Below are 24,219 nucleotides of genomic sequence, written 5' to 3'. Positions count from 1 at the left end.
AGTGCTAACAAAATGAACCTATCATGACTGACCTCTGAAAGACCCAACAAGCAGCTCAAAGAGTCAGATGCAGATATCTGCAGATGCAGATGTGGTTGAATTAGGGAAATCTGGAAGAAACTGAGGAGGGGGTGACCCTGTAGGAGACCAGCAGTCTCAACTAAACAGGACCCTCAAGATCTCTCAGACACTGGACCACCAACGAGTTAGCATACACCTATCATACAGCTGATATGAGACCTCAACACATATATTGCAGAGTATTGCTGTGACTGGTTTCAGTCAGTGAAGATGCACCTAACGCTCAAGAGACTGGAGGCCCCAGGGAGTTGAGATATCTGGTGGAGTTGGGGGTGGGGATATCCTCATGGCGGCAGGGGGAAGAGGTATTTAATGTTGCACTGTCAGAAGGTAGACATGGAGGGGGATAAAATCTGGAGTGTAAAAAAATAAATAAAAGTATAAAAACAAACAAACTAGAACATTAAAAAAATCCTCTTTGGTTATGTAGCCCTTTCTGAGCATGTTTTTAACCACAACTGAGCAGTGACCTCTTCCAATGTTGTGAGCTCCAAATTGAGTTTGTCCTTGTCATGTTCTGGCAATCATGTTTAAGGTGAGTTCTTGGCTAGATTGAAGAAAATATTCAAAAAGGCACATGAGCTAGGATGCATGTTTTGATAATTCTCCATGTCTTATTGAATCTCTAGGCCTATACCTTGTCTCTTCTACAACATCTGCCTTCAGACTCATTTACACCTTGAGAATAGAATTCAAAGTATGTATACGGTATCAGCTTTCACTAGGCAAACCCGTGGAAGCCAGTGTGATACTTCTATTTCTAGTAGAGAGCAGCACTTACTATGAAAGCAGTTTGCTCACTCATGAGACCCTGTATCCTGTGATGTGTTGTATATCCTCAGGGTAAACCTGTCTGTGCTTCTCCTTGGATTCTAACTATGCTGTCATCCATGTTCCTTTACCTGAGCATAGAAAAGAGCACAATACACTCCTGGGACTGTGAAACTTATATCCTATATTTTCTTGCTTATGAGACTTTTCAAAAGGGAAAAGCAGACCATGAGATTTCTGTAGCAGAACTCATGGTTAATTTTAAATTAATTTGTATTGAATATAATCTCCATGCATAAGAGGAACAGATAGGAAACACATTTTAAAACATCTGTTACTTTTGTTTCCACACAAATGATTCATTCTCATTCTCCTCCTTAATATTTTCCGGTCCTGTTACATGACATTGAAAAATGAGAAAACTGATTTAAAGAAACACAGAGAAAGTCATCTCTAGTTGGCAACTATCTAACATGTGTTGGCTAGGCTCACTGTGACTGATTGTTTCCAATGACAGTAGTGACACACGATTGGATAGCAGCTACCATTGTTTAGTGGAATGCACTGAATTCACACCACTCTTTTGAATCTTTATTTCTACATGGTTCTTTTCATACAAATCACAATCAATTCCTATGCATTAAGGAGGAAATCATTTAAAGAACTTCTTTCTTGGAAGGTCATCTGATCTCAGTAGGATCACAAAGCATTTGGGAAGAAATATACAGCCCAGTAAGCCAGCACTGGAAGCCAGAATTGCAAGAATTTCCACAGCCACAACGTTTTTGCCTTTGGAGCTCAGGTAAGCGGGTACAAAAGAAATCCACACACTGCAGAAAACCAGCATGCTGAATGTGATTGTTTTTGCCTCATTGAAGGTGTCTGGTAGCCTTCTAGCAAGAAAAGCAATAAGCAAACTGAGACTGGCCAGAAAGCCCAAGTACCCCAGAACACAATAGAAGGCAAGGGTGGAGCCCTCGTTACACCAGAGGATGATTTGCCCAAACTCTGACTGCATGTCGACATCAGGGAAAGGGGGATACGTTCCCAGCCAGACTGCACAGATGCACACTTGAATGCTGGAACCACAGCAGACTATAGCATTTGAGACTCGGGTCACCATCCATGTTTGTAAAGTGCTTCCAGGTTTGATGGCCTTGAAGGCCACAACCACAATGAAGGTCTTTGCCAAGATAGCAGAAATGGCAATGGAAAATACAACCCCAAAAATTGTTTGTCTCAAGACACAAGTGACTGTTCTAGGTTGGCCAATGAATATTAATGAGCAAAAGAAGCAGAGCATTAGAGAAACCAGGAGGAGATAACTGAGATTTCTGTTATTTGCTCTGACAATGGGTGTGTCCCGATAGCAGATAAATAATCCTAAAATCATAGCTGAAAAGGCAGAAAAACTAATGGCCAAGGAGATGAAAACAGCTCCCAGAGTATCTTCATGGGACAAAAATGCTGTAATTTTAGGGAGACACTGATTCCTCTGCTTATTTGGATACTGATCTTCAGGACATTTGATGCATTGATCCATATCTAAAATAGAGACAGATAGGTTTATTACATTCCACATTTCACTCCCCAGATATATGTATGGGACACACAACCATTGAACACAACCATTGTTGAATTCTGAAGCAAATATCCCTGGTTATGTTCACTGAACCAGGGTCATGCTGGTTCATGAGAGAAAAATACATATACAGCTGAATCCATAGAATATTCAGAATGTGAGTAGACTCGAAAAACATGAGAGAATCAGAAATCTTGAAATGAAATGAGAGGAAATCAGATGATACGAAAAATACGTTTGATTACATATGAAAGGAAGAGAGACATACACCTTCAAGCTGTTAATCTCTTTCTTTCCTTGTTCATTTTCTTCATTAAAGATCTATTTATTGCTTGAGAATTTCATCCATGCATATAATGTGTTTCGATCAGATATACCACCAATTTCTTCACACTGCATGTCTTTCTCTCCATCCAACAATTTTTCCTCCCAACTTCATGTGCTTTTTTTTTTAACCCACTGTGCTCGTGTAATGCTGAGTGTATCCATATAGATGTAGCTCCCTCTACCATTTCATGGGCAACCTATCAGGACCCCCCTACCTGAAGAAAACTGACTCTTTCTCTCCAGTATCCATCAAGTGCCAATAGGTCTTATCTATTACTAGCAAGGGCATCATGAGCGTGTCCTCCATTCATTTAGGGATTGTGTCTGGCTTAATCTGGCTTGATCTGACTTGATCTGGCTTGATCTGTTGCAGATCTGTTGCATGCCTCTGAATGGATATGTGCTCAAAGATTCTGTCATTTCTAGCAACTTCTGCTTCATTAAAGATGTCTGCTCACTGGCACTTAAAATCTTTCTGCCTTGTAGTCCACAATCATCCCTGGAGCTCTTATCCCTGGGAGCTCTTGATTGTTATTGTAGAAGGCCTAGAAAGTAAAACTTCCTAGAGTTTAATGACATCTATGTTTAGTAACTGTAGCATTTTCTTTTGTTTCTTTCATCCTTTTGATTACACAAAAGGATGTATCTTTGTTTTAGAAATAATACTGAAGGTAATACATTTTAGAGGGGAATAGTATTCTCTTATAAAGAAATGCTTGTATTTGTGAATTCCTTAAAAATCCTTGATTGGATTCTGATTAGAAGTTTATTACAGGAAAATGATTTTATACTTAATTTTCAATGTATATTTACTACATGCATTTATGCTATTTGAGTTTTCTGTACTTTTGTAGAAAAATTTAATAAGCTTCTTCACATAATGTCTTTTTAAAAAAAAGGTAGAGGTGGAGGTAAGCCTTTGAATATTTATGATAAATAAGGGTAAAAAAGGGACTCACTGTGACATATTATCGCTTTCACAATGAGATTTGTTTTTTTTTTTTTCTGTTGTGAAGCTCGGGGAGTTTGCAAGAGTGGAAGGTAGATAAAAGGGGAGGGGGAAGATGAGCAGGCTTGGTGTGTGTGTGTGTGTGTGTGTGTGTGTGTGTGTGTGTGTGTGTGTGTGTGTGTGTGATATGGAATTCATCACAGATTCATAGAATTAATATAGGAAAATGACCATTCTACCAAAAGCAATCTTCAGATTCAATGTGATACCATCAAAATTCCAACTCCATTCTTTTTAGCGTTAGAAAGAGCAATTTGCAAATTCATTTGCAATAACAAAAAAACCAGAATAGCAAAAATTAACCTCAACAAAAAAAGAACTTCTTGGGGGAATCTCCATCCCTGATTTCAAGCTGTACTACAGAGGAATAGTGATAAAACTGTATGGTATTATTACAGAGACAGGTAGGTAGATCAATGGAATAGAATTGAAGACTCAGAAATGAACCAACACACCTATGGTCAATTGATCTTTGACAAAGGAGTTAAAACCATCCAGTGGAAAGAAGACAGCATTTTTTCAACAAATGATGATGGTTCAACTGGAGGTCAGCATGTAGAAGAATGCAAATCAATTCATTCTTATCATCCTGTACAAAGCTTAGTCCAAGTGGATCAAGGACCTCCACATAAAACCATATACACTCAAATTAATAGAAGAAAAAGTGGGGAAGAGCCTCAAATGCATGGCCACTGGGGAAAATTTCCTGAACAGAACACCAATAGCTCATGCTCTAACATCAAGAATAGACAAACGGGACCTGATAAAATTGCAAAGCTTCTGTAAGGCAAAGACACTGTCATTAGCACAAAATGGCAACCAACAGATTGGGAAAAGATCTTTACCAATCCTACATCTGATAGAGGGCTAATATTCAATATATACAAAGAACTCCAGAAGTTAAAATCCAGAGAGTAAAATAACTCTATTAAAATTGGGGTACAGAGCTAAACAAAGAATTTTTAACTTAGGAATATTGAATGGCTGAGAAGTGCCTTAAGAAATGTTCAATCAACATCCTTAGTTATCAGGGAAATGAAAATCAAATAACCATGAGATTGCACCTCACACCAGTCAGAATGGCTAAGATCAAATACTCAGGTGACAACAGATGCTGGTGAGGATGTGGAGACAGAGGAACACTCCTCCACTGTTGGTAGGATTGCAAGCTGGTACAACTACTCTGGTAATCAGTCTGGTGTTTCCTCAGAAAATTGGATATAGTACTCCCTGAGGACCCAGCTATAATACTTCTGTAATCAAAATATGCTCCAACGTATAACAAGGATACAGTCTCCACTATATTCATAGGGTCCTTATTTATGATAGGCAGAAGCTGGAAAAAAACCCAGACATCCTTCAACAGAGCAATGGATACAGAAAATGTGGTACATCTACACAATGGAGTACTACTCAGCTATTAAAAACAATGATTTCATGAAATTCAGAGGAAAGTGAATGGAACTAAAAAATGTCATCCTGAGTGAGGTAACCCAATCACAAAACACACACATGGTATATACTCATTGGTAAGTGGATATTAACTCAAAAGCTCAAATTACCCAAGGCACAATCCACAGACAACAAAAAGCTCAAGAAGAAGGATGACCAAAATGCAGATGCTTCAGTCTGTCCTAAAAGGGGGAATAAGCATATTCATAGGAGGAAATATGGAGACAAAGTTTGTAGCAACGACTTAAGGAATGGGTACTCAGAGTCTGCCCCACCTGCGGATCCAGCCCACATATATACAGCCACCAAACCAAGACAACATTGTTGATGCCAAGAAGTGCATGCTTACAGGAGTCTGACATAACTGTTTCCTGAGAGACTTTGCCAGAGCATGACAAATTCGAAGTGAATGCTAGCATCCAACATTGAACTGACAATGGGGTCCCTATTGGAGGAGTTAGAGAAAGGATTGAAGGAGCATGCGACCCCATAAAAAGAAAAATGGCAACCAACCAGAGCTCACAGAGACTAAATCACTACCCAAAGAGTGCACATGGACAGACCCATGGCTCCAGCTGCACATGTAGCATAGGATGGCCTTGTTGGGCACCAATGGGAAGAGAAGTCCTTGATCTTGCCATAACTGAGCTCCCCAGTGAAGGGAATATCAGGGTGGGGAGGCCGGAAGGGGTGAGTGGTTGGCAGGGTGGGAGAATACCCTCATAGAAGAAGGGGCAGGGGATGGTATTTGTGGTTTATTGTCTGGAAACTTGGAAAGGCAATAACATTTGAAAAGTAAATTTAAAAATAGCCAATAAAAAGAAGAAGTTATCAAGGGTTTGGTGGTGCTTGTCCACGAGCTCAGCAGTTAGGAAGTAGTTAGTCTGGCCTATGACTATATTGCTACGAAAATAAAGAAAAAGGGCCTTTTAACCTGTGTTTGATAAATACAGGTTTCATTCAGGAGAGTCAAATGGGCCTTGCAAATACCTGATTCAAAAAAAATATTAGATGAGAAGTAAGAACACAAAGCATTGCTGGTGTGCTCTGAGGAATCTTTGTTATTAGAATCATTTTGACAGAGAAGTGACAGCTGGACAGTCAGGGTCCAGTGGCTGGAGCATCTTCATACATCAGTCAAAGTCCCACACATCACTCACAACTCTGCACATCATTCATCCTCTGGGATCTCTCCATGTGTGTTTATATAGTAGCCTCATGCTAGCTTACAAGACCAGGGAAAGCATAATGAGAGCTCTCAGAAGAATTAAAGGATTTCAAAGGAAATGTAGTAAGTCATACAGTAAATACGTATTTAGTCATTAAACAAGTATTTGTGGAGCTATGGCTATTTGCTATAGGAAATGTCTGAAACAGGACCCAGGGTCCCAGGAAAGGAGCAGTATATCTACCATCAATGTCACTCTGATAAAGTGTTTTTAGGCGTTCCTTTCATTTGACAAGACTTTATTTTGTCTCAGCTGTCTCTACGTTGTATGATCATAGGAAGTTTATATATTTTCTCTGAAGTTTAATTTCCTTGTGAGAAAATTTTAGATTATTATCAACATTTATTATAAAGATGAAATAATGTCATGCTTTGTAATGCATCTCATAGTTTAGAGAACACATGGAGCACTGTTTAGTCTATCCAAGGAGCACCAGCTTTAACCATTTTAGGGTATACGGGATGGCTAATGGTTTAGGGTATACAGGAGCTTTAACTTTATGCATTGCTCATAGCCTATAGTATTCCAGGAGCACTAACTTTACACATTGCTAACAGAACCATTGCTGAAAAGCAGGTGTACAAAGAAAAGAAACTGAACTCAAGGCAGACATGCAGAAGACAAGGCAGAGTCAGATGTAGGAGCACACATCTGTGGTCTTAGTCATACAGAAGAGTGAGCCTGGAGGATTTCTGGAGGCCAGAGGTTTGAGAACAATCTGGGCAGCATAGCAAATAAAGCAAACCAATCAACAAATAAACAACAGTACCAAACATGACTGGGTTGTAATCAAGATTGTTTGTCTGTTTTTTAAGACAGGGTTTCTCTGTGCAACTCTGGCTGTCCTGGAACTAACTCTGTAGGCCAGACTGGCTTTGAACCCAGATATCCATCTACCGAATTCTGGTATTAAAATTTTGTGCCACCTCCACCCAGCAAGAACTTGTTTTAAAGTATTAGGAATTAGGTATATAACTGTAACTGTGTCTTCAGGCTCTGTGTTACTCACCCCTGACCCATTGAGAATAATTTCCACATTCAGAATCTTTTCTAGAAATTTCTACATTAAGAAAAATTTCTAGAAACTTCCAAATTCAGGACTATTTCCAAAATTGTCCATATTCATATTTATTTTAGAAGTACCCGTTTCATTTGCAATCTCTCCATCTGGACATGGGAGACAATCAAAACAACAGAATGGTTTCCCTTCAACAGGTGTTTTCCTAAATCCAAGCATGCAACTTTGACTGCAAACAGCAAATGGAGTCTGTATAGGAGACATGAGAGAAGGGGAGGCAGTCAATTCATGACATTCAGTATTAGCGTTGAGACGGTAGATGTCAGCAGGCCTGTGTACTGCAACAACCAAGAAAGAAGATGCTTTTAGAGAATGTGAAGCTAAAGCTTCTGTTCCTTTTACTTCTCCCCCTCTCTTTTGAACTCTGGCTTTATTTCCTTCCATTGACCTCATATTTTTTATTTTATTTATTTTCTTTTTTTTTTTTCAGAGCTGGGGACCGAACCCAGGGCCTTGCGCTTGCTAGGCAAGCGCTCTACCATATTTTTTATTTTTATATAATGTATTTTAGTATATTTAAAACAATTTTTAAATATTGCAAAACAAAACCCACCAAACTGTGACTATATATGTATATACATATATATACATATACATATATATGCAATATATATATACATATATATATATATATTCCCTTAGAGTGGTTGGTATAACCAGTGTCTTCCATTGGAGAAAATTTATTGTGTCTCTTGAAGACCAATAATGTTCTCTGTTACTATGTATCACCAGGTTTTATCACATCACTGAGATATTCAGGGTTAACAGTTCTAACAATAAGGGGATTAATGTGCATATAGTTTTAAAATTCAAATCCAGAGATACCTGTCACAGCATATTTAATCACAATGTGAACCCCAAGATTGTGTTATTTACTAAAAAAAAAAGCTGTTTTTAGTTGTGGTATGGTTCAGCCCTTAGTACACATCTTTAATCCCAAACACAGAAGGTAAAATTAATTTGAAGAAGGATTACCCATGTTTGAAAATAACTTCTAATTGAGGAGCAGATGAAATGAAGAATCAGAGAAAGATTTGACCAAGTGAGTCAGAAATAGGATATACCAAATACTTATAAGAAAAAAAAACATGAAAAAGGTGACTTGTTGGTGTCTCACAAAAACATTCAGGCACTGAAGTGGGACACAGTGATGGATGAAGGCCAAAGTCTAATGACTTCTGCCCATTAACTCTTTCTTACTGTTCTGGAACCCAGAAGCTGATGACTTCTGGGAACTCTCCCTTGCTATTCTGGGACCAGAAAATTATGACTTGACAATTGACCCTCTTTGCTCTTCTTAGGCCCAAAACTGATGACTTCTGTGAACCCTGTTTTCCTAGGAATTCCAGTTTGAGATCAGCACATGGTGCTGACTTGAAAGATACTCACCTGACTGTGGTGTTCACCCCACGTTATGAGTTCGTCATTTAGGGAAAAATGTTGAACACTGTGAGACTCAAAGACAAACTCGCCAACTTTCACTTGAGCTTTGGTACTGCTCTGCAGAGACTGGTAATTAAAGATGTCAAGCTTGGTTGCTGAAACTTCCTTGTTCACAACAGTTTCCTCATTGGTGCTTCTCCCTAGCTGGCCATTTTGTAAGAATGGATGGAGCTAAACATGAAAAACAATGGTCAGAACTTGCACTATAAATCACTGAGATGCAAATAAACCTAGTTACTTTTACTTCCCTTTCTTTTCTTAACTGTATGTTCCCATGGCTTTCATTATTGTTCTGTATATCAAACATTTATCTTAGAACTGATTCATGCCAGCAATAGACATATCACACACACACACACACACACACACACACACACACACACACATTCACACATTCACTCACTCACTCATACAAAACAGACAAAAACTCAACAAATACTGAAGCTAACAGATGTTATAAACCAAACAGACATTACAGCAATAAGATAGCTAAAGGAGATCAAGGGATACAAATAAGAAAATAAAATTTCAAGATATCATTATTTGCAGATGATATGATAATATACATAAGCAACCTCTACCAGGGAACTTCTATCACTGATAAAACACTTTCAGTGATGTGGCTAGACACAGATTAAGTTTAAAAAAATCAGTAGCTTTCCTATATAAAAATTACAAACAGACTGGGAAAAAAAATCAGGAAAACAACACTTTGCAATATCCACACACAAAAAAATAAAAACAGAAAATATTTTGGGGTAGCTAAATAAAGCATGCAGAAGACATGTATGATAAAACTTTAAGTCTTAGAAAGTAGAAACAGAAGAGGATATCTGAAGATGGAAAGAATTCTCACACTCGTGGAACAGAGGAATTAACACAACAATTTATTATGCTATTAAAGTTATTAAAATAACTTCCAGAAATATCACCATCCCTAATTTTAAATTGTACCACAGTGCTATAGTAGTAAATGCCACAACTTATTTTCATAAATACACTCATGTTGAGCAATGGAATCAAAATGAAGATTCAGAAATAAATCTGCACACCTATGGACACCTGATTTTTGATAAAGAAACCAGAATTACATAATGGAAGAAGGAAGCATCTTTAAAAAATGGTGCTCTTCTAATTAGATGTCTTTATGTTGACAAATGTAGTAGATCCATATTTATCACCTGCACAAAACTTAAGGCCAATTACCTATCACTTGAAACTAGTCACACTGAACTCGATGGAAGGAAAATAGGGAGCAGCCTTGCATACACTGGCACAGAAGACAACTTCCTAAACAGAACACTGAGAGTGTAGGTACTAAGATCAACACTTAACAAATGGGACCTCATGAAACCGAGAAGTTTCTGCAAGGCAGTGAACAACTTCAAAGGGACAAAATGACAGCCTATATACTGGGAAGTGATTTATATCAACTCTACATTTTACAGAGAAATAATATCCTAAATGTATAAAGAACTGAAGACAACAGCAGCAATAAACCAAACAAACTAAATTGATGGATGTCCAATAGCTGTGGAAAAGATAAGCAGGTGTAGAGGGATAAACAGGTAGAAAGTTGATATGTCATGTTTAGTGCCTCAGATTCAATCCAGTTTCATTTAAAACAACCTGTTTTTGTTTCAGTTGGGTTTAGGATCTGATTTTAAAGACAAGCTATGTCTATACAGCCCAGACTAGCTTCAAACTCATATCCTTTTGCTTCAACCTGCTACGAGTTGGATAACAATCATGGATCATAATGTCTAGCTTTATAGAGCTATATGATCTTTCTAGGATATTTATCAAAACAAAACAAGCTATTGGTATCAAATGTACCTAAAATCCCTTAACATCTGCCATATTTATACTTGTACAAATCTCTTCACAAATCATTAAAAGCAATAAAAAAAGATATGTGACAATTAAAGGGCATAAAAATCATTGTTTGAATATGCTTAAAATAAAATAATTTTTCAGCATCATGCATGTATTGTTTTCTAATAGTAATGTTAGCTCAACTTTCAACATTTCAATGCAGTTCATTTTTTTCTCTAAGACTATTGTTTATGCTACTGAAATAAACATGAATATTTTGAAGAAGGAGACAGGTGCTTAAAGAAATATACTAACGGGGCTGGGGATTTAGCTCAGTGGTAGAGTGCTTACCTAGGAAGCGCAAGGCCCTGGGTTCGGTCCCCAGCTCCGAAAAAAAGAACCAAAAAAAAAGAAATATACTAACAACAGTAGTATTTTTCTAACAATAATTAGGAAAGATCATAAATCAAAATGAAGAGCATACAAGCCCAATGCCCAGGAAAACAGAAGACAAGTGATTTCTACCTTCCATGGGAGAGGAGCTCGGGGTACACCTTTATTCAATAAGTCTCCTTCCACAATGAGTGACAGCTCCTCATGAAGGGCCTGGGCAATGGCATATACAGCAGCATGGATTTTGTAGCTTGAAGGTGAGGTATTCATATCCCAAAGATGCAGAGGTCGTGTACTGAGGTTGCCATTTTGCTCACATTGACTCAGTTCCCTGATCCAGTCCTTATCTAAATAAGGACATTCAAATAAGTTCGACCACACATCCTGGATAAAGATATCTTGAGGGTATTTCCTAGGTTGGACTCTTCTGAGAAAATCCTTGAATCCCAGAATTTCATCCATGTGAACAGAAAATGATAATCCTCCACCAAAATATGTATAACCTAGATTTTGTTGAAAGGGTAATGTGGTGATATCCCAATCAGAAGTTGTGATCCAGACATTACCAAAAGGGGTATTGCAAAAGATGTTGTAGACAAATCTCAGAAGAGAATATGTGTCACCAAATGCAACAATAACATGGGTCAATGTGAATCTTTCCATAAAAAGTTCCCTGTCTACTGTGTCCTTAGCAGGAAATTCTGGAACTTTTTCTGCAAATGCAACACAAAGTCCATGGTTGTTCATCTCCTCTGTGATGTCCCTAAGGAAGAGTTCTCCCCTCACATCATCTGGAACCACCAGACCAACCCAGACCCAAGTGAAGTATAGCAGCAGTTGAATTATTCCCTGATACAAAGCTGTGGTGTACACAGGAAACTGGTATGGAGACTGCAGCTGGACTCCGGTCCCAAGACTCTGGTCAAAAGGAGCATAGCTGATCTAAACATAAAGTTACACCTTAAGACAAGACAATTATGCTTATTCTCAAGTGATTTGGTTTACCTTATCTCTTAATGCACTCTAGGAGAAATTAAACAACTAGATAACTTTGCTAAGAAATACCTATTTGTTACCTATGACCGACCACTTTCTAATCGCTGCACACAGGAAATGTATCTTTTTATTACACTTCTACAAAACTTATCAAACATGGCCACAGAGTGTCTATCTCCTTCTCTCTGTTCAAGTAAACTGGTCAAATAAGGGCATTTGCAAATTGGTCACTTCCCATACCAAAATGTTTGTCTTCCTGATGATAGAAGTATAGAAATAGTAACAATAAAGGCCATTTTTACTTAAAGCCACAAATCCATAACTAATTAACCAATAAAGACAAATCTATGATGTAGCTTAAAATTCACTAGTAATGGCTATATCCCCCCTTGAAGTTTCTATGCCTATATTCTTTCTACAATGCTTAATCAATAGTCAACTACCCTAAAGTAAGCTTGCTTAGGACAGAAGGCTGACTACCACAGTGAATGTTTTAATGTCTCACTGTCTGTGCCTTACTGAGTCTTCTCTCTATCTTTACACTTGTGGTATTGGCATACCCTGGTGTCCTATGGCTCAGATTGGGATTTGATTCCATTTCTACACAAATTCCCTACATAATAAGCTCCTAAAATCAGATGCCCACTGGTACTTGCCCTAATCCACACCTCATGACCTATCTCCATTCACTCCCTTCTCACCAGGCATCTGAGTTTAGATGTTTAGTGAATTTTTCACGTACAGGATCCAAAATCATGATAATTGGATACAGATACTCAATACATGTTAATTGATTGGGAGAGAGGGTTGGGTAGGGGGAAGGAGGAGGAATAGGAAAGAAGTAATCAGAAAATGAAATAAACATGAATACTTTGAGGAAGGAAACAGTAGGATAAAGAAATATTCAATAATTAGTAAATGCATAAAAGTGAGCATTTTAAATAGATGATACGAGACCATTTATTTTTATATTTATAAACTCTGATAGTTGGTTAATTAAGAAAAAAAGATGTGGGACTTAGCATATAGAGGACCTAACGCATGGAGCTCTTTGAGAACACACATACAGCACTTAGGCTCCAAAGAAATAGAAAGAAAGGTTATTTGTCATAGGTAAAGTTGGAATTATTTGCATATATTAGGGATTCATTTACAAATAATAAAATGGTTTACTTATTCTGCACAGAAAACCTCAAACAAAAGTGCCAACATGATGAAGAAAATGAAATATGTATAGAATATGGTCGACAGCACACCATGATCAATTACACAGTTCACACTTAAGACATGTGCAAGTGAATTACAAAAGAAATGACAAAAATGTCTCAAGACATTGTGAGTACTTTGAACTTGTTGTGTTGGACCATGTGCATAACTATTATTCAACCCAGGAAACCTGCTGGCCACAGGTTGAATAGCTAAACTTGAATTTAAAAAAACATGAATAATTAAATCAATAAACCAGTTAATTCACTAAATGGATTGTTCTTAAAATTTAAGAAACACAAAGATTTAATAAATATATTGACAGTGTTGAACACCCTTAACCACCAGGGGAATCTAAATTACAAATACTCTTAAGACTCTTTCACCTCAATCGTAGGTGTTTAAAACATGGGAATAAGTTGCGTGGGATGCAGAGGTAGCTCAGTAGTTAAAAGACCTTCATAGGAGACCTCATACCAATATTATCCAAACTATTCCACAAAATTGAAACAGATGGAGCACCACCGAATTCCTTCTATGAAGCCACAATTACTCTTATACCTAAACCACACAAAGACCCAACAAAGAAAGAGAACATCAGACCAATTTCCCTTACGAATATCGATGCAAAAATACTCAATAAAATTCTGGCAAACCGAATCCAAGAGCACATCAAAACAATCATCCACCATGATCAAGTAGGCTTCATCCCAGGCATGCAGGGATGGTTTAATATACGGAAAACCATCAACGTGATCCATTATATAAACAAACTGCAAGAACAAAACCACATGATCATTTCATTAGATGCTGAGAAAGCATTTGACAAAATTCAACACCCCTTCATGATAAAAGTCCTGGAAAGAATAGGAATTCAAGGCCCATACCTAAACATAGTAAAAGCCATATACAGCAAACCAGTTGCTAACATTAAACTAAATGGAGAGAAACTTGAAGCAATCCCACTAAAATCAGGGACTAGACAAGGCTGCCCACTCTCTCCCCACTTATTCAATATAGTTCTTGAAGTTCTAGTCAGAGCAATCAGACAACAAAAGGAGGTCAAGGGGATACAGATCGGAAAAGAAGAAGTCAAAATATCACTATTTGCAGATGATATGATAGTATATTTAAGTGATCCCAAAAGTTCCACCAGAGAACTACTAAAGCTGATAAACAACTTCAGCAAAGTGGCTGGGTATAATACTAACTCAAATAAATCAGTAGCCTTCCTCTACACAAAAGAGAAACAAGCCGAGAAAGAAATTAGGGAAACGACACCCTTCATAATAGACCCAAATAATATAAAGTACCTCGGTGTGACTTTAACCAAGCAAGTAAAATATTTGTACAATAAGAACTTCAAGATTCTGAAGAAAGAAATTGAAGAAAACTTCAGAAGATGGAAAGATCTCCCATGCTCATGGATTGGCAGGATTAATATAGTAAAAATGGCCATTTTACCAAAAGCGATCTACAGATTCAATGCAATCCCCATCAAAATACCAATCCAATTCTTCAAAGAGTTAGACAGAACAATTTGCAAATTCATCTGGAATAACAAAAAACCCAGGATAGCTAAAAGTATCCTCAACAATAAAAGGACTTCAGGGGGAATCACTATCCCTAAACTCAAGCAGTATTACAGAGCAATAGTGATAAAAACTGCATGGTATTGGTACAGAGACAGACAGGTAGACCAATGGAACAGAATTGAAGACCCAGAAATGAACCCACACACCTATGGGCACTTGATTTTTGACAAAGGAGCCAAAACCATTCAATGGAAAAAAGATAGCATTTTCAGCAAATGGTGCTGGTTCAACTGGAGGTCAGCATGTAGAAGAATGCAGATCGATCCATGCTTATCACCCTGTACAAAGCTTAAGTCCAAGTGGATCAAGACCTCCACATCAAACCAGATACACTCAAACTAATGGAAGAAAAAGTGGGGAATCATCTCAAACACATGGGCACTGAAGAAAATTTCCTGAACAAAACACCAATGACTTATGCTCTAAGATCAAGAATCAACAAATGGGATCTCATAAAACTGCAAATCTTCTGTAAGGCAAAGGACACTGTGGTTAGGACAAAACGGCAACCAACAGATTGGGAAAAGATCTTTACCAATCCTACAACAGACAGAGGCCTTATATGCAAAATATACAAAGAACTCAAGACGTTAGACCGCAGGGAGACAAATAACCCTATTTAAAAATGGGGTTCAGAGCTAAACAAAGAATTCACAGCTGAGGAATGCCGAATGGCTCAGAAACACATAAAGAAATGTTCAACATCTTTAGTCATAAGGGAAATGCAAATCAAAACATCCCTGAGAATGGCTAAGATCAAAAACTCAGGTGACAGCAGATGCTGGCGAGGATGCGGAGAAAGAAGAACACTCCTCCATTGTTGGTGGGATTGCAGACTGGTACATATGGGGTCTAGAAATCAGTCTGGAGGTTCCTCAGAAAATTGGACATTGAACTGCCTGAGGATCCACCTATACGTCTCTTAGGCATATACCCAAAAGATGCCCCAACATATAAAAAAGACACGTGCTCCACTATGTTCATCACAGCCTTATTTATAATAGCCAGAAGCTGGAAAGAACCCAGATGCCCTTCAACAGAGAAATGGATACAGAAAATGTGGTACATCTACACAATGGAATATTACTCAGCTATCAAAAAATGACTTTATGAAATTCGTAGGCAAATGGTTGGAACTGGAAAATATCGTGCTGAGTGAGGTAACCCAATCACAGAAAAACACACATGGTATGCACTCATTGATAAGTGGCTATTAGCCCAAATGCTTGAATTACCCTAGATGCCTAGAACTAATGAAACTCAAGACAGATGATCAAAATGTGAATGATTCACTCCTTCTTTAAAAGGGGAACAAGAATACCCTTGGCAGGGAATAGAGTGGTAAAGATTAAAACAGACACAGAAGGAACACCCATTCAGAGCCTGCCCCACATGTGGCCCATGCATATACAGCCATCCAATTAGACAAGATGGATGAAGCAAAGAAGTGCAGGCTGACAGGAGCCGGATGTAGATCTCTCCTGAGAGACACAGCCAGAATACAGCAAATATATAGGCAAATGCCAGCAGCAAACCACTGAACTGAGAACAGGACCCCCGTTGAAGGAATCAGAGAAAGAACTGGAAGAGCTTGAAGGGGCTCGAGACCCCATATGTACAACAATGCCAAGCAACCAGAGCTTCCAGGGACTAAGCCACTACCTAAAGACTATACATGGACTGACCCTGGACTCTGACCTCATAGGTAGCAATGAATATCCTAGTAAGATCACCAGTGGAAGGGGAAGCCCTGGGTCCTGCTAAGACTGAACCCCCAGTGAACTAGATTGTTTGGGGGAGGGCGGCAATGGGGGGAGGGTGGGGAGGGGAACACCCATAAAGAAGGGGAGGGGCATTGGGATGTTTGCCCAGAAACCGGGAAAGGGAATAACACTCCAAATGTATATAAGAAATACTCAAGTTAATAAAAAAAAAAAAAAGAACTTTAAATGTTCCTCCTTAGGACACGGTTTTTATTCCCAGAACCACTATGGCATCCCACAACCATTAGTAAACTCTGTAACCAGATGACACAACACCTTATTCTGGGCTTTCTCCATGGGCACTAGATACACATATGTGGCTCACATACCATGCATGCAGGAGAAACACTTGTACCCATGAAATATGTCTTAATTATCAAACCCAACCAAATAGCGGGAGTGAGAAAACAGGAAGCCTCTTGCTGCTATTAGGAATGCAAACTGGCACAGTACGGAAGTAACGGAGTTTCACAAATGGTTAGACCAACCACACAACTCAACTCTACTACAACTCGTATAGATACTCCATAGTCCAAGCCAAAGCAAGGAAAACGACACAACACACCCATATCTTATTATTCACCTTTTTCCTTTGTACTATTTTCAGTAACCAAGAAACAAACAAACTAGATGTCATAAATAGGAATAGATAAATTCAGAAACAAGGTATATACTCACAACAAAATTATATGCAGCCATATAGAATAAAGACATTTGGAGGAAGATGGGTGTGGGAACTACAAATATTTTATAAAGCAAAATAAACCAGGCATACACTTTGTTTCCCCTTTATTTGGGACATAGCTGTGTGTGTGTGTGTGTGTGTGTGTGTGTGTGTATGTGTGTGTGTGTGTGTGTGAGAGAGAGAGAGACAGAGAGAGAGACAGAGAGATAGAGAGAGACAGAGAGAGAGACAGAGAGAGAGACAGAGACAGACAGAGACAGACAGGGGCAGATACAGAGACACAGAGACAGAGACAGAGAGAGGAAGAGAGATGAATAGAAATGATACTAGAATGACACTAGAATGATAGAAGAAACCCTAAGGCAGGAGACTACTGAAATAAAACACTGAGTTAAAAGCTGAAAGAGCTTTGTTCAAAGAGCAAAACAGCAAGGCAAGAGGGTGTGAATGGCATCAGGAAGCAGAAAGTAAGAACAAAATGCATGTGAATGTGCAATAATGAAAACCATATATCATATGCTGACAAAAAAGTGTTTCTAAGGACCAAAGTTTAGTTCCCAACAACTGTGTCAGGTGGTTTATAACCACTTCTAACTCCAGTTCAGGGAATTCCAACACATCTGGCCTCTGTGGTGCCAGAACCCATCACATCTATGAATTCTCTTTTTCTGTCTCTCTCTCTCTCTGTTTCTGTCTTTTTCTCTTTCTCTCTTTGTCTTTCTGTTTGTCACTGTCTAACCTCTGTCTCTCTGTCTCTGTTTCTTTCCCCCCTCTCTCCACAATATTAAAAATAATAAAATATATCTAAATAATAGGATTACACAGTTCAATAAGAAAATACACAAGTAAAACTAAAAGAAATACCCAAGCCAGCAGACACCCAACTTAAACACAGAGAAAAAGAAACATGAATTCCCAACACAATGCAATACCCAAAGCTCATAACTCCTTAACTACTGCGTATAGGAATACTGACATGTCTAAAATGCCAGATGAAAAATTCAAAATTTACTAGAAAAGCTACAAACAATGGTCTAGAGAGTATTCCCTTTTGCCATTCATTTCTAGCTTGAAATAAAAGCAAAACCAATATAGTAAGAACATTCTAACAAGACAAGACAGTAAAGTATCCTTGTTTGCATATGATATGTTTATGTCTCAATGTTTTCTTGTGGGCTCTTCCTGGAACATTAAATATGAAAACTCCTAGACCTGATATACATGGTCATCAAAGTAACAGTATACAAAATAAACATCCAAACTAGTAGCTTCCTATATACCAATAATGATAAAGAAATCATGGGAGCAATCCCATGTGTAATAAAAATAATAAAAAAACCTAGGAATAAGAATAAGCAAAGAGTTGGGATATTTTAAAGACATTTAAAAAGACTGTTGAAAACAGAAGGAACTTGGACATACACAGATTAGCAAAATTAATAATGTAAAATATTCCCAAATTATATATTATTAAGCATACTTCTCATCAACTTTCCTATGATGCTCTTCATAAAACTAGCAAAGGGAATTCTAAAGTTCATGTGGAACCACAAAAAAACGCCATTGGACAAAGCCATCCTAAATAGAGAGGGTATTGGTACATGTCAATCCATATACAAGGTCTCAAATTATACTACCGAGCCATGGTAACACATCAGCCTGGTGTTGGCATAAGAAAAACAGTTAACACAAACCAAACAGAATAACAATAGATAAACGCACACAGCTATAGTCACAAACATATACTGGAGAAGAGACAGTGGCTACAATAAATTCCTAGGGAAACTAAACATCTAAACACATGTAGAAAATTTATAAAGGAGTTGTCTGCCTCTTTGCCCTGTGAAAAAACTCCATTCTAATCAGCTCAGAGACATTAGGGGGAAACTTAAAACTTTGAAAGACCTAAAGAAAAGCTAGGGGAAACATTCAAAATATCATCTTGGACTAGGCTCTTCTGAAAGGACTCTGGTGCTCAGCAGATCATTGCATGGCTGATCAGGGGGCTACATGGAGTGAAAAAGCTACAGAGCAAAGGGAAGGATCCTATGTCAGGAAAACAGAAGAAGGAGCTGTTAGCTGAGAGGTCAGGAGTTATTGAGATGCTGTAGGAGGATCCGTGACAAAAATGAGACGAATATAATTATATATGCATTTCTTATGAAAAATTGTGTTCATCATGAATGTTTTTATAAGCATATGTCCATAGTCACATACTTAAAATTAACTCATAAAATCTCATAAAAATAAAAAAATGATTAGGCATAGTAGTGTATACCTTCTGCCTCAGAGAAGCAAAGGCAGGAGGATCTCTGTAAGGCAATATTGTACTACATAGGAAGTTCAAGGCCAGGAAAATTCGCATTTGAGAACCTGTCTCAAAAATAAACAAATAAGTAAAAATCAACGTGGCATCCTGATTCATTTTACTAACGTATAAGTTACTTCACTTGGAATAGTGGGAAACAAGAAGCACTGAATCACTGTTACTTGTAACTTGTCACTTGTTCTAAGTAGTCCTTTTCATGTGTATTACTAATTAACATGAAAGTGACTTATAAATCCAGCTCTCTAGTATTGTTTATAAGGAATCATTACTGATAAACAGAAAGTTTTTTTAATTTTATTTTCCTTGGATAGTTTATGTATAGCTGGGTCCTCAGGTAGTGTAATATCCATTTTTCTGAGGAACCACCAGACTGATTTCCAGAATGGTTGTACCTGGTTGCAATCCCACCAACAATGGAGGAGTGTTCCTATTTCTCTACACCCTCCCCAAAATTTACTGTCACCTGAGTTTTTGATCTCAGTCATTCTGAATGGTGTGAAGTGGTATCTCAGTTTGTTTTGACTTGCATTTTCCTGATGACTAAGGATGTTGAACATTTCTTTAGGTGCTTTTCAGCCATTCAGTATTCCTCAGTTGAGAATTCTTTGTTTAACTCTGTCCTCCATATTGAATAGGACTATTTGATTTTGTGGAGTCTAACTTCTTGAGTTCGTTGAATATATTAGATATTACCCCTCAATCAGATGTAGGAATGGTAAAGACCTTTTTGCTACCTGTTGATTGCTGTTTTGTCCTAGGCTGTCCACTCTCTACCTACCTATTCAATATAGTTCTTTAAGTCCTAGACAGAGCAAAAAGATAAAAAAGGAGGTCAAAGGGATACAACTTGGAAAGGAAGAAGTCAAAATATCACTATATGAAGATGATATGATGGTGTACTTAAGTGACCCCAAAATTCTTCCAGAGTACTCCTAAACCTGAAAAATAACTTCAGCAAAATGACTGGATATAAAATTAACTTAAACATAACAGTAGCCTTCCTCTGCTCAAAGGATAAGCAGGCTGAGAAAGAAATTAGGGAAATGATGCCCTTCACAATAGTCCCAAATAATATAAAATACCTCTGTGTGACTTTAACCAGGCAAGTGAAAGATTTGTATGACAAGAACTTCAAGCCTCTGAAGAAAGAAATTGAAGAAGCTCTCAGAAGATGGAAAGATCTCCCATGCTCATGGATTGGCAGGTTTAATATAGTAAAAATGGCCATCTTGCCAAAAGCGATCTACAGATTCAATGCAATCTCCATCAAAATTCCAACTCAATTCTTCATAGAGTTAGAAAGAGCAATTTGCAAATTCATTTGAAATAAAAAAACAGCATAGTGAAAACTACTGTCAACAATAAAAGAACATCTGGGGGAATCACCATCCCTGACCTCAAGCAGTACTACATAGCAATTGTGATTAAAAAACCAAAACAAACAAACAAACAAACAAACAAAGAAACAAAAAACGAAAACAAAACACAAAAACAAAAACAAAAACAAAAACCCCTGCATGGTATTGGTACAGAGACAGGCAGGTAGATCAGTGGAATAGAACTGAAGACCCAGAAATTAACCCACACACCTATGGTCACTTTATTCTTGACAAGGAGCTAAAACTATCTAATGGGGAAAAGACAGCATTTTCAACAAATGGTGCTGGTTCAACTGGAAGTCAGAATGTAGAAGAATGCAAATTGACCCATTCTTATCTCCCTGTACAAAGCTCAAGTCCAAGTAGATCAAAGACCTCCACATAAAATTAGACACACTGAAACTAATAGAAGAGAAAGTGGGGAATATCCTTGAACACCTACACACAGGGGAAATTTTCCTGAATAGAACACTAATGTCTTATGCTCTAAGATCTAGAATCAAGAAATGGAACCTCATAAATTGCAAATCTTCTGAACAGAGTGTTTTTTTTAAACAAAGACAGAAATTACACTTTTTGTTCTAACAGAGGAAAATTGAAACAGCCCACATGTCCAGCCAGAGTAAGCCTGACCAATGTCTCTTTGTAAAAATTAAATGTTATTTGGGAATCTGAGCTGATACCACGTTAAAATTATCAGGAGTATTCCCACTGTAGTTACAGTGAAGATTCATGAGTAAAATTATAATTGTCCTCATGCTTTGTGATGCTCTAATACTGTATACTCAAAAATGACCGTACTAACAACGGTCCATGGCAAAGAAAATTTTCTTGGAGTTGTCAGAATACAGGCTGTGATTACTTTTATCTATACACTTTTAATTTTAAATGTTTTGAAATTAAATTTATTATACAAACAATTTTATCTTATGAATAAATTGTGCTTTAAAATAATTCAAATTTTATGTAATTCTATTCCTCATCAATACACAATAAATGAATAAATTAGTATTTATTACTATATTTAATCTAAGGAGCCAGGATTCTCTGCGTACCTGAGGGACATTGTAGAGACTTAGAACTTGGGAGATCCTGGTTGATATTCCTGTTGAAATGCCTCCTATCACTGCAACCAGCTTATCAGTCTTCTCAGGCCTGCAGCTGTAGTTAGGAACTGGGGGGGTCTGTCCTGAGAGCAAAGCCATAGAACTTTCCACGGCCTTCATATCAATAAAATCAACATTGAAGAGATAGAATCCCAGGGACATATTGAATAGAATATTTGTGTCCTTGTTGATTTTTTCTATAGCAAAAACCATTGCCAAAATATGCTGATAATGTTTGGTGAGATCCCTAGGAGAAAAAATTGGAAAGACTATTTCTGCGTTCTTTTTTAATATTAATTTTTAATTAAAATATAATAACATCATTTACGTCCCTTTCTTTGCTCCAGGCATATTCCCCATGCTCCCTTTTATGTTCTGGAATTTTATTTCTAGCAATCTAAATCATATAAACTATATACACAATAATCCAAAAAACAATCAGGATATTCTATATTAAAACTGTAGAGGAATTAGTCTTAAAATTTTATAGCACAACTGAATATCAAATTCACAATTTTTGTTTTCAAATTTTATTTTGAGACAGAGTCTTGTTTCTTTAGCCCAAGCTGGACTGAAACTCACTATGTGGACTAGGTTTACCTCAGAATCACAGAGATCCTCCTGCCTCTGTTTCTCAAGTTCTAGGTTTAAAGTTTTGTACGACCACATACTTTCAAATGTACAATTTTAATTTTTACTGTGCTATTTATGTCTGAGAAAATAAAATGGAGGAGTAAAGCATGTAGGAAATTTGAAGCAGGAACTGTGTATATTTTATTCTTAGTAAAATACATTCAACAACTACAATTTTTTTCAACTTCACAGTGCTTTCAACACCTCCTTATGTATTTAAGAGAATTCAGCATGTGTAGGGGAGAGACACACAAAGACCCAGTCATGGCTGAGTATTTGGTATTTGCTGGCTACTGGGGAAGGGAGAGTCAGATTCCTTAGGAGGTTTGCCTTAGTAGTTTGCCTATACTATAGATGATGCTCTATACACCTACAGCACTAGCATGCCTAAGTAAACTCAGTAGATTGAAAAGTGTGTGTGTGTGTGTGTGTGTGTGTGTGTGTGTGTGTGTGTCAGAGAGAGAGAGAGAGAGAGAGAGAGAGAGAGAGAGAGAGAGAGAGAGAGAGAGAGAGAGAGAATGAAGTTGAAAGAGTAGAGACATTATACATTGGAGGGGAAGCAATAGATTTGGGTTTGGACAACGAATATTGTTGAATATGTATGAAATCCAGAAACAATGCTTTTTTTTAAAGAGAGAAGCAAAACACTTACACATAAACATATTCTGGTATATAGATTGTATCTTTAAAGCCAAATCTACTTCTTGTGTCTCCAGCAGTCACTCTAAGGGAAAAGATTCCTCCAATAACAAAATCCCCATCTTGATAGTAGCCAGGAGAAGCAGGTTTAGTTAAGGAGAAACAAGAAATTTGTTCCTGGAATACAATGAGAACAATCAGGAGAGAGAAAGCAATGAGTACAATGAGTAATTTCATACTAATATTGATAAATAATTGATAAAACACAGATATCTGTTCAGTTGAAAATCTTGGATTAATGAACCGCAATAGCAATCAACAAACAGATAAAACAGGTAGCTTCAGGTCAGTGTGCTTCAAGTTTATAAAGCTTTGTTTTTTCCTGAGACAAATCCACCAGTATCCAAACACTTCTTTCTTTCCTGGAAGTATAATCTGCTTTGCACCTACTTAGCCCTAGATCATGTCCCCTTCACAGGGTCACTGTGAGTCTTCAAAGGCTCAGGAACCTCTCACTTGGCACCTGGGAATCCTGATTCTCAGCAGAAAACACATAATTAAGAACAAGTGTGAAGTCCTCTAAAACACCTGTGGGGTGTGTACACTCAGTGAGCTGAGACTTCTCAAGGTCCCAAAGTAAAGGGAGACTAACCAGAGGAAACATGATTAAGTCATCTGAAAGATGGATCAAAGGGCTCAGTGTTTGTG

The 24,219-nt window shown here is 37.6% G+C and overlaps 1 protein-coding gene across 1 annotated transcript; it reads right to left on the bottom strand.

Moving 5' to 3' along the window:
• Positions 1 to 1,504: 1,504 nt before the first annotated feature.
• Positions 1,505 to 23,748, bottom strand: Vom2r50 (vomeronasal 2 receptor, 50). Its single transcript, NM_001099507.1, has 6 exons — positions 23,525 to 23,748; positions 22,189 to 22,486; positions 11,313 to 12,122; positions 8,919 to 9,143; positions 7,595 to 7,718; positions 1,505 to 2,397 (listed from the first exon to the last, which is right to left on the bottom strand). The coding sequence occupies exons 1-6, from the start codon at positions 23,746 to 23,748 to the stop codon at positions 1,505 to 1,507; spliced, it is 2,574 nt and encodes an 857-aa protein (NP_001092977.1).
• Positions 23,749 to 24,219: the final 471 nt, after the last annotated feature.

The sequence above is a fragment of the Rattus norvegicus genome, chromosome 4 (genome assembly GCF_036323735.1).
Source record: "Rattus norvegicus strain BN/NHsdMcwi chromosome 4, GRCr8, whole genome shotgun sequence".
Taxonomy (NCBI): domain Eukaryota; kingdom Metazoa; phylum Chordata; class Mammalia; order Rodentia; family Muridae; genus Rattus; species Rattus norvegicus.
This window is presented reverse-complemented; position numbering and strand designations above follow the sequence as displayed.